The sequence below is a fragment of the Pristis pectinata genome, chromosome 21 (assembly GCF_009764475.1).
Source record: "Pristis pectinata isolate sPriPec2 chromosome 21, sPriPec2.1.pri, whole genome shotgun sequence".
NCBI lineage: Eukaryota > Metazoa > Chordata > Chondrichthyes > Rhinopristiformes > Pristidae > Pristis > Pristis pectinata.
In genome coordinates, this window is record NC_067425.1 from 36570250 (window position 1) to 36582534 (window position 12285).

General features: G+C 43.5%; 1 protein-coding gene across 1 annotated transcript in view; it reads right to left on the minus strand.

The window, feature by feature from the left end:
* derl2 (derlin 2) overlaps positions 1-12285 on the minus strand; it is a 28410-nt gene that overhangs the window by 5491 nt on the left and 10634 nt on the right. The window contains exon 6 of the mRNA XM_052035402.1: positions 4923-5013. Within this exon, the coding sequence (XP_051891362.1) occupies positions 4923-5013 (91 nt within the window). The remainder of the gene's footprint in view (positions 1-4922; positions 5014-12285) is intronic.

A 12285-nucleotide genomic window follows, 5' to 3' on the forward strand; every position in this document is an offset into this window, starting at 1 on the left:
TTCACCCCATCAGAGACATCTCCTCCCCACCCTCCCTGCAGCTTAATGAGCATCTTTTGTCTTCTTCCCAGTTCTGACGAGTTTCCAACTTGAAATGCCGACTCAGTTTGTCTTCCCACGGATGCAGCTTGACCTGAGTATTTCCAGCATTTTCTGTTTTTATTTTAGATTTCAAGCATCTGCAGTTTTTTTGATTTCAACAAAGCTGACATCAGAGGTAAACAGTCCAGCCTAAGTTACAACTACCACTGTCACCTCAACACAGCAGTGTGCAGTAGTGAGAAAGAACTAAGGCCGCTGCACTAATAAAACCGGCATTGCTCTTGGAATAAGTTCCAGACAACAGGGACAAGCAGAATGCACAGTGTAGCGGTTAGCGTAACACTATTACAGCGATAACGACCCGGGTTCAATTCCGGCTGCTGTCTGTCAGGAGTTTGTACGTTCTCCCCATGACTGCGTGGGTTTCCTCCGGGTGCTCCGGTTTCTTCCCACGTTCCAAAGACGTATGGGTTAGGAAGTTGTGGGCGTGCTATGTTGGCGCCGGAAGCGTGGCGACACTTGCGGGCTACCCCCAGCACACTCTATGCAAAAAGATGCATTTCATTGTGTGTTTCGATGTACATGTGGCTAATAAAGAAATCTTATCTAAAGGTGTCTTCTGCTAAAGGAGTAGTTTGTGTTATAAACGAGGTGACACCAGCTCCGTACAATGGAGCAAAGTGACCAGTGGGAGCTGCACTAGTAACACTGGGTGGGGTGGGACTAAGTGACAGATGCTGAGGGGGGTGTTGGTATCTGGTAGGAGTTCAGTGGGTGCAGCAGCTTATCGGTCTATAGGTACAGGGTGGGAAGTGGAGAGTGCAGTTGATGGATACAGGGTGGGGACAGGGTTGTGGCCAGAGGAAATTGGATGGGCATATAGTTTGAGTTAGCGGCTCGACAGGTATCTGTGCCTGCTGGTACAAGACCTATTTTAAGATGAGATAAAATCTTTATTAGTCACATGTACTTCGAAACACACAGTGAAATGCATCCCTTTGCGTAGAATGTCCTGGGGGCAGCCCACAAGTGTCGCCACACTTCCAGTGCTAACATAGCACGCTCACAACTTCCTAACCCGTACATCTTTGGAACGTGGGAGGAAACCGGAGCACCCGGAGGAAACCCACGCAGACACAATGTACAAACTCCTTACAGACAGCGGCCAGAATTGAACCCGGGTCACTGGCGCTGTATTAGCGCTACGCTAACCGCTATACTACCGTGCCTGCAGATCTTTGACTCAGTCGATAACTTAAGTCACAGGGGTAAAAGGTACGTGATGCTCTAGGCTAATGATGCATCTGTAGAACGTCATGCTTGCATACAAACGGGTTGATTTGTCAGGATATGCTCTGTGATAATAATAGTGATTACAAACCGTGCTACAGAAGGAAGTTCCTGAGAGGCAGTTGAATTCAGAGAGAGGCCCAAACTGCTCAAACCAACTACACTTGCAAAATCTAATCCCGAGACCTTCCTTGTAATGGCACATTAACCACCGTCATATCTCCTCCCTTAGCAGACTTCAAACTCTTGTCATCAACATTGCAAGGGGCGTGGAGTACCAGAAGAACTTAGTCTTGCTTCAGCCGCACAGGGCATTAGTGGGACCACCTGGAGTATCACCTGTAGTCTTGGTCTGCTTATTTAAAGAGGAACACACTTACCTCATAGGAAGTGCAGCTAAGGTTCACTGGATTGTTTGTAAGAAACAGAAGGAGTGGGCCACTTTGTCCTCTCATGGCTGCTTCCTCTATTCAATATGATCATGGCACATCTGTTGCCTCAGCACCACTTTCCAAAACTAAAACCATATCCCTTGAATTCCCTTTATAAAAAATCTGTCTCTCTTTTTCTTGGTTATGAGCTTCCATAGCCCCCCCAGGTAGAAATTTCAAATATTCACTGTCACCTGTCGAAGAAATTTCTCATCTCTGAAATAACAAGCCTAGTTTAGAGACTGACCCCTGGCATTAGACACCCAGCCAGTTCTGTCCTGCAGTGCTTTGCTTCTTTGTTTGTATCCCACGGTTTCAGCATCATTTTTCACTCATCCTTTTTTCACCTATGTCCTGTTTTCCAGGATACAATTCCATAAATTGGGAGCACGACTAAGCCACTCAGCCTCTCGAGTCGACTCCACCGGTTAATAAAACCATGACTGAGCTAATTGTAACCTCACCTCTACATTCCCATCAACCTGCAGTAAACTTTCACCCCCTTGCTTATTGAGTATCTATCTCACCCTCTGATTCTTGTTTCCTCCTGTTGCCCAAGGGTTGTTTTGGGATGGAATAGGGAAGAGAGCTGGAGGAGGATGGAGTGACTGAGAGAAGAACCAAGAGTGAGAGCACCTGCAATTACATACAATTCCACTGCTGACTTGGCTTAATGTAACCTTAGTTCCAATTGAAGACTGCAGACCAAACTCAGGGTATTTGTGGAACAATGATGATGCAGCTGTACAAAACTCTGGTTAGGCCACACTTAGAGTACTGTGTCCCGTTCTGGTCGCCTCATTATAGGAAGGATGTGGAGGCATTGGAAAGGGTGCAGAGGAGATTTACCAGGATGCTGCCTGGATTAGAGAGTATGGATTATGAGGAGAGACTAAAGGAGCTAGGGCTGTTCTTATTGGAGAGAAGGAGGATGAGAGGAGACATAATAGAGGTATACAAAATATTAAGAGGAATAGACAGAGTGGACAGTCAGCGCCTCTTTCCCAGGGCACCAATGCTCAATACAAGAGGGCCTGGCTTTAAGGTAATGGGTGGGAAGTTTAAGGGAGATGTCAGAAGGAGGTTTTTCACCCAGAGAGTGGTTGGTGCATGGAATGTGCTGCCTGGGGTGGTGGTGGAGGCTGATACATTGGTCAAGTTGAAGAGATTGCTAGATAAGCATATGGAGGAATTTAAAATAGAGGGATATGTGGGAGGAAGGGGTTAGATAGTTTTAGGTGTGGTTAGATGGTCGGCACAATGTGGTGGGCCAAAGGGCCTGTATTGTGCTGTATTTTTCTATTGTTCTAATGGAAGAGCTCTAGGTAGCCAATTATCATCAGAAGGGAAGATGAGAGAATGGTTTGAAACTCAGGGTGATGAGGTGGAAGGTAAGGAGTTTCTTCTGCAAACATGTGAAGCACTTTCATAAACCAGAAAATTCTGTGCAGAGATCCACACTGTCGGTGAAGTTCATTGTGGAGACATCAGGCACATCGAAGAAATCACCATCACATCACAGAGTGAAAGCCAAAGAAAAACCCTGCAGGTGCTGGAAACACTCAGCAGGTCAGGAGGCAACTATCGGAAGAGAAACAGAGTTAGTGTTTCAGGTTGAAGATGCTTCATCAGGACTGGGAAAGAGAGAAAAGTTAGTTTTACATTGGATAGAAGGTGGGAAAGGGAATATCTGCGACAGGGTGAAGGAAGTAAGTTATAGAAGTCATCAGGCGATGGGTTAATCTGGGCAGTTTGAGAGTGCAAATACAAACAAAGGAGCATAAAACATTATAAAATGCAGGGCTGTGAGCCATGCCCAGCAGATCAGGAAATGGTGAGAGAAAAACTGAGTCAATATCACAGGTAGATGCCTTACAGCAGGAAGGACCAGTGCTGATACAGACAGAGAAAACAAGTTACCTGAAGCTGCAGCATTCAGTACTGAGTCCTGAAGGCTACAGATGCCCAAACAGACAATGAGGTGTTGGTACTCAAGCATGCATTGGACCTCATGGTAACAGTGCAGGAGGCGCCTCTGTTCTTACTCCTCTCCTCTCCCCCCGTCTCCTTCCAATCCATCAGCCTCTGCATCCATCCTTTATATTTTCCACCACTCCCATAAAATTCAGCTGGACACACCGTCCTCTTCCATCCACTTCTCTGTATTTGAAGGAATCTTTCCTTTTCTTAACTCTGCAGGTCTGCTCTTCCCCCTCCACCTATTACTTCCCTTCTTATGGCACTTTTCCATGCAACTGCAGAAGATGTAGTACCCACTCTTTCACCTCTTCCCTTCCCACCGTACAGGGAGCCACACAGTCCTTCCAAGTGAAGCATCAATTCACCTCCACTGCTTCCAATCTAGTGTAGAGCCCTCAGTGTTCACACTGTGATCTCCTCTACACCAGAGAAACCAAATGCAAATTGGGTGACCAGTCTGCAAAGCACCCGCGCTCAGTCTGTAGGGCTTCCTGTTGCCTAATACTTCAGTTCTCTGTCCCATCTGTCTGTGATCATCTGTTGCAATCCAACACAAGACTCATTGTCAGCTGGGCATGTTGCTGCCTTCAGAATTCAATATCAAACTCTACAACTTCAGGTAACTCATTTTCTCTGTCCGTATCAAAATGGGCCAGGTCGTCACCCTGTGAGACTGGCTCAGTTTCTCTCTCATTAGCACACAGCATGACCCACTGGACACGTCCCACAGCCCAGCACTTCAGAACTTTTTATAATCCTTTCTCACTCTCTAACTGCCCACAACTGGATAACCTCTACAACTTATCCCCATGACAACCCTGGCCTCACTATATCAGATATTGAGATATATTCCCCTTGTCCTAACCATATTCTCTGCAACTTGTTTTCTCTCTTTTCCAGTTCTGATGAAAGGTCTGCGGCCCGAATCATTAACTGTTTCTCTTTCCACAGATGGTGCCTAACCTGGACTGGGTAGCATACAGAAAAAGGCTAGAATGTTTCCAGCATTTGTTTTTATACCACATATGTCTAGAAGAAAGGCAAATTCAATTAAATGATTCAATAATGTTTGATCCCAAATCCCACTGCTTTGGTGCTGCTATATACTGAGACCACACTCAGTAGAATTGCCCTGATGCCTGTATTGAAACATTCAATCATAGCTTTGGTAAAACTTACAAAATGCTTGGAGTCCTGAGCAGCCGTCCCCCTCCAGGTTGGTTTGGAAATACATCTTCCAAAAAATAATATATGTGGCCCACAGCAATTCCTGAAGTGAAAAATAACCAGGTTACCTCAGAAGCATGGAAGGCAGAGGTACATCATGTTTCCAAAAGAAATATCATCACCTCCTTAGCATCATCATCAACTTGTAATCTGCTGTCTGACCTGCTAGAACCATACAGTACAGGGGTGATTCAGCCCATTACACCACACCAGCTCTTCGAAAATACTATTAGTCCCACTCAGTCACAGACGTCAAGTTACTCCTTTAATCTTTTTCTCATAACTCTATAGCTTTTGCCTTCACCTTTTATCCAATAACAAGCACTTTTGGAAAGTTACTAATAAATTTGTTTTTATCATCCTGACAGGTAGTGCATTCCAAACTATGAAACCTCAATGTAAAAGAAGTCTAACTTTCCCTCCAGAAATTTTTCATTAACTAAATCTGTTTCCTTTGGTTGCTGACTGCCTGACAGTGGAAACAGAGGCTTTAGGTGCCAGTGTGTTAAAGCGAGTAGGATTACTGGAGGCAATGCAGTCACAGAGAAGTGGAAAAAATGCTTGAGATTTAGCAGTATGGGTGGAGTGTTAGGCTGTAGCTGTACTTCAAGGAGATAGGGTCTGAGAGGTGGGTATATGGGAACTCTGTACAAGACAGTGTGATGTTCCAAGATCATAGTGGGATATTGGAATCTTTAAAGGTCCTGGAATCAGCAAGCACCACTGATCAGCAAAGGTGTCTAAATGGTTAACTGCTTCTGGGATCAGGAGCTCCTGGGATTTGTAAATACAAGTGGATGGAGGGTAGAGTGGGGGCTGGGGACCATAAAAGAGGAAAGCAAGATTGGAAAGACAGGCGAGAAATTTGTGGCCATGGCAGGGAGGTGCAGGGTTCGGAAGACATGGACAACAGAACAGGCCACAAGTCCATCACACACTATCTACTGGATGCTTTCTAGTCTGCGAGCCTGTTTACAACGCACTTTCTTCCAGATCACACTGTTCCACCATGTTTCCATCATTTTTAATTTAAAAAGACAGTGACTTGTGGTTCAGAAAATATCTTCAGATTTTCAACTAAGACTTTCATTTACAATAAACAATCATTTATTTTGCTATCCATCAAAAAAATCCAATACTGTTGCTTCACACAGAACTATACAGAAAATAAATTACATTAATGCAGGGCCCTTCATGTCCTCAGGATGTCCTAAAGCACTTCACAACCAATGAATGACTCTGAGGTACAGTCTCTGTTGCAATGTGGGAAAATGCAGCAGTGAAACAGTGGGTCAATTTACAAACAAGGGTAAATGTAGGAGTGATGGGCAAAACCCTTTCCTCATGTTCCAATCGTATCAATGGATTGTTTGCACTTTACTGATCAGCTAGATAGGGTTAATATCCCATCTGAAAGTCACTGCCTCCAACAGTGCAGCACCTTTGAACTACTGCACTCAAGTGCACATCAAGATTAAATGCTCATCTCTTGGACTGAGGAACAAAGCACTTGATTCGGACACCTGGGCACTGTGAACAAAGGTAACGTTTGTGCTTTTAAAGGGGGCAGCTTAGTTCAGAGACAACCTCAAGGTGGTGATGATGAGCCATCTTTCAGAATGTCTGCACCCTACCTGGCAAAGATACTTCACAATGCTGTTCAGGTAAGGAGCTGCAGCAACAATAAATGAATAGCTGTGTACAGTAAAACTCCAGTAATCTGGCAATTTAGACTTTGGGACTAGCAGATTTTCCAGAATATGGGATGTTATTCCACTAACTCTCAAGCCCACTTTTATTTCATTGTTTTTTACATGCTACACAGTTGTATAATAAAGTTTCTGGTGAACCCAGTGAGTTTAAAGAAAGTGGGAAATATGCAAGGATTCCAGATCCTGGCTTCCGCCATATTCCTGCCCCCTGGTGTTCTAGACCCCAACCCCGGCACCAGCCACACAATCAACCCACAGTCAAGAGCCCAAGCTCTGGCCAAATGCTCCACTCAAACCCTGAGCTCACATTCTGGACTAAAAAGTGAGCCAGGTACAGGACTATTATCTGAGTTTTACTGCAAGTCAGGATGAGGTCCCATGACTTTGCTGTCCTGGACCTTCAAGGTGGCAGTGTTTACATGTTTGGGAGGATTCTCAAGGACAAGGATCAAGTCAGAGCCAACTTGTCCAATGAAGTGAACGATGGGCCTGCCACATAACACCTGCGAAAATAAAAGGGGTCCTCTACAAACCTTCCCCCAACCCCACCCCACGCCTGACAGGAGAGGCTCACAAGGCACCCTTCATCACTTTAATTTAAGTTACCCAGTTATCCCATGGTGGAATTCCAACTTCCATCTTTGGATGTACAGTCCAGAACTCTGGCTACTAGACCAGTAAATTAACTACTATACTACCGTGCCAAGTCTTCTCGCAGTCTACAACTTCCTTCCTGCCACACTGCCATCTGGGCATCAAAGATCTCTCAGTCATGGCATCAAAGTGCAAATGATTAATAAGTACTGTGAAAAGTGAAGAGCTGTGGAGAACCCCAGTGCACACAGCTCTCCAGTCACTAGAACTCTCTTAGACCATTTCCTTTCAAGTTTTCATACTGTGCCAAGTTTTAATCCAAATTATCACTTTCTCTTGGGTCCTACTTTCCTAATTAATCCATTATATGGGACTTAGCCAACTGATTTGTTAAAATTCATGTATTTAACATGAAATGAGCTGCTCCCCCATTAACCCTCCTTATAACCTCTTCAGAAAATTCTGTCACTGGTCAAGCATGACCTCTTGTGGTCATGCAAAACATCCTCGCAGACTTCTTGATTGACCTGCATCTCTTACAATGACAATGATATTGCCCTTTAGGACTTTTTCCAAAAATGTGTCCACCAGCCTTCTACTGTTATTCAGTCCACACCTTTTCTCTTTTTAAAAAATGGCACCATATGAACCACCTTCCAGCACCAAGCCAATGGCCAGTTTCATTACTTTTTACTCATGCTTCATTTAAGGGATTGGGATACATTTAATCCAGGTGATTTATCCCCCTTGAAAAATGCTGGGACACTTAATAAGTACCCCCTGTATTTATCAGTTCCAATACTTTGCTTTCTTCCTCCTTTTGTGACATTTTTCCTCCTCCATAAAGCAATCATTGAGAATTATACAAACATCTTCCATCTCCATGCACCAATTGGGGCCAACTTTTGTTTTCCTCTTTCCCTTGGCACATATAAAACATTTAGATTGTCCTTAATTTTACCAACAATATTTTTTCCTGTTTTTTTGCACCTTCTGCACCCTTCTCTTTGGTGCTGTCTGTTGATTTTAGGGTAGTTCAAATCTTATCTTGCTACTTTTGCAAACCAGGAAGTTGCCTACATATTTGCTCTTCCATCTCCCTCCCTCTAGGAGGCTTAGAGTACATTCCCACCAGTGTGCTTTTTTGTTACTGACTTGAATCCATCTGATTTCAATTATTAATCTTTCCTCCCTTATTTCCTTTTTAATTTCACCCTAGCACCCATACAATGGCATGCAAAAGTTTGGGCACCCCAGTCAAAACTTCTGTTACTGTGAATAGTTAAGTGAGTAGAAGATGAACTGATCTCCAAAAGTCATAAAGTTAAAGATGAAACACTCTTTTCAACATGTTAAGCAAGATTGGTGCATTATTTTTGTTTTGTACAATTTCAGAGTGAAAAAAGGAAAGGAGCACCATGCAAAAGTTTGGGCACCCCGAGAGATTTGAGCTCTCAGATAACTTTTACCAAGGTCTCAGACCTTCATTAGCTTCTTACGGTTATGGCTTGTTCACAGTCATCATTAGGAAAGGCCAGGTGATGCAAATTTCAAAGCTTTATAAATACCCTAACTCCTCAAACCTTGTCCCAACAATCAGCAGCCGTGGGCTCCTCTAAGCAGCTGCCTAGCACTCTGAAAATTAAAATAAATGATGCCCACAAAGCAGGAGAAGGCTATAGGAAGATGGCAAAGCATTTTCAGGTAGCCATTTCCTCAGTTCGTAATGTAATTAAGAAATGGCAGTTAACAGGAACGGTGGAGGTCAAGCTGAGGTCTGGAAGACCAAGAAAACTTTCCGAGAGAACTGCTCGTAGGATTGCTAGAAAGGCAAATCAAAACCCCCGTTTGACTGCAAAAGACCTTCAGGAAGATTTAGCAGACTCTGGAGTGGTGGTGCGCTGTTCTACTGTGCAGCGACACCTGCACAAATATGACCTTCATGGAAGAGTCATCAGAAGAAAACCTTTCCTGCGTCCTCACCACAAAATTCAGCGCCAGAAGTTTGCAAAGGAACATCTAAACGAGCCTGATGCATTTTGGAAACAAGTCCTGTGGACTGATGAAGTTAAAATAGAACTTTTTGGCCGCAATGAGCAAAGGTATGTTTGGAGGAAAAAAGGGTGCAGAATTTCATGAAAAGAACACCTCTCCAACTGTTAAGCATGGGGCTGGATCGATCATGCTTTGGGCTTGTGTTGCAACCAGTGGCACGGGGAAGATTTCACTGATAGACGGAAGAATGAATTCAATTAAATACCAGCAAATTCTGGAAGCAAACATCACACCGTCTGTAAAAAAGCTGAAGATGAAAAGAGGATGGCTTCTACAACAGGATAACAATCCTAAACACACCTCAAAATCCACAACGGACTACCTTAAGCGGCACAAGCTGAAGGTTTTGCCATGGCCCTCACAGTCCCCCGACCTAAACATCATTGAAAATCTGTGGATAGACCTCAAAAGAGCAGTGCCTGCAAGATGGCCCAAGAATCTCACAGAACTAGAAGACTTTAGCAAGGAAGAATGGGCGAAAATCCCCCAAACAAGAATTGAAAGACTCTTAGCTGGCTACAGAAAGCGTTTACAAGCTGTGATACTGGGGTGTTACTAAGTATTGACCATGCAGGGTGCCCAAACTTTTGCATCGGGCCCCTTTCCCTTTTTGTTATTTTGAAACTGTAAAAGATGGAAATGAAAAAGTAATCTTGCTTAAAATATTAAAGAGATGTGTCATCTTTAATTTTACGCCTTTTGGAAATCAGGTCATCTTTTACTCGCTTAGCTATTCACAGTAACAGAAATCTTTACCAGGGTTGCCCAAACTTTTGCATGCCACTGTATTTGTCTAGACTGTTTGTTGAGTTCTTGACATTTGTCATAAGTTCCCTCTTCTGCCAGCAACTTCCCTCTATTTTCCTCAACATCCATGTAAGTCTAGATCTGGGAAGCTGTATGTTTTGTTTTAATTTGGTCCAAACCAAATATCCTCACTGAATCTCCTACTGCTCCAATACAGATCTACTTTCAAGCACATTCCCAATCCACATATGCCATATCACACCTCAACCCAGTAAAATTGACCCTACCCCAGTTCAGAGCTCTTCTTCTGTGTCTATCTCTGTCCTAACCCACAACCGTACTAAATCTTACTAAATTATGATTGCTTCCACTAAACTCTCCCACTGCCACAGTTTCCCCTTGCCCAGATTCATTCCCTGAAAACCAAGTCCACTATCATTAGTTTTCTTTTTCGGCCTGATCAAAAAGTTTCTTGAATGCAGCTCCTGGCAAAACAGTATTTTTTCACAATACGGCAAGGAGCAGTGAACAATGTGGAGTGGGCTAACAGACTGCCTAAAGGCTGTTCAGCCATCAGACTCCAGTGATGCATGTTACTATAAACTCTAAACAACGGAAACTTGAAGAACAGAGTGCCTGAAATTCAGCAACCATTAAGCTTAGACACAGGAGAGGAGCAGTCTCAGAGTTAACCAAAGATGCTTTTACAGTACTCTGGAATAGAGTGACATGCAGGGGATGGTACAACAGTTGAATATAATTAATCACAGCAAAGGACTAAAGCAAATATTGGAAGCACAAATCAACATTAAAAAATAGGAGTGGGCCACTCAGCACTTCAAGCCTGCCTCACCATTCGTTATGGTCATGGCTGATCTGCCCCTGGCCTCGACTCTTCTGTACCAGTTCCCCATAGCCCCTAATTCCCCAATCTTTCAAAGTTTTTCTACTTCCTCTTTAAATATCCCCAATGATTCAGCTTCCACAACCCACAGGATACAAAATTCCAGAGATTCACCTCCCCTGCAGGAAGAACTATGGAAAAAAGGACAAAAGGGATATGCAAGAGAAAAATGAGGATGCAACAGGGTAACAGAAAATGATTTGAGGAAAACAGGTATTGGAAGGGGCAAGGCAGCTACTGGAAATGATAACCACATCATAATGAGGTAGAATGTGAAACTAGAAAGGAGGGGGAGCAGCCAAAATTGAAAAATGAGAGAAGATTTATGAGGCAAGTTGTTTTGTTCTTGTTTTTTTTACACACAGAAAGTGGTAGCTACCAGTACAGGTGATGGAGCAGATACAATAGCAATGTTTAACAGGCATTTAGACAGGCATGTGAATGGATAGGGAATGGAGGGATATAGACCATGAGTAGGCAGATGTGCAGTTTAAATTTGTATCATGGTCGACACAGATATGGTGGGCTGAAGGGCCTGTTCCTGTGCTGTACTGTTCCATGTTCTGTGTGAGAACAATAGAATCTTGCAGCCAAACAATGGGAGACATAACAGAAAGGTGTGAGGGGAAATGCTGACAGTCAGTCACCACAGAAAAAAGCAGTTAGCAAGGGGGAGGTAAGAGATGACTAGTATTTAGAAGGGATACGCAAGTGCTGGTTCACAGAAGACAGCAAAGACCACGTTTAAAATATTCTCCAAAGGTAAAAATGAATGAACACATATGAATTAATAAGAAATGAGAAGACATGACCAATTTATAATTAGTTAAATTACTCAATTGATGGGAGCAAGCACGCCACGAGAAACAGGAGCAGGCTATTCCGTCCCTCAAACCTGCTCCGCCAGTCAGTACAATCAGGGCTGATCCCACTCTCCTGTCCTCTCCCCATAAACCTTGACTCACTAGCTAAAAATTCATCTGTCTCAGCTCTGAATATATTGAAGGACTCAGGATACACAGCATTCTGGAGCAGGGAATTCTAAAGACTCTCAATTTTGAAAGAAGAAAATCTTCCTCACCTCTGTCATAAATGGTTGCCCCTGTATTCTGGTGTTAGAGAAAACATCCTCCCTGTCAAGCCCACAAAGAATTTTATGTGTTTCAATAAGATTCACACTCATTCTTCTAATATCCATTGCATACAGATGAACTTGTTCAATCTGTCCACACAAGACAATCCTGCCATAATCGGGATCATCTTTGTGAATTTCAGCAGAAAATCTGACTTGATGTAGCAGAAA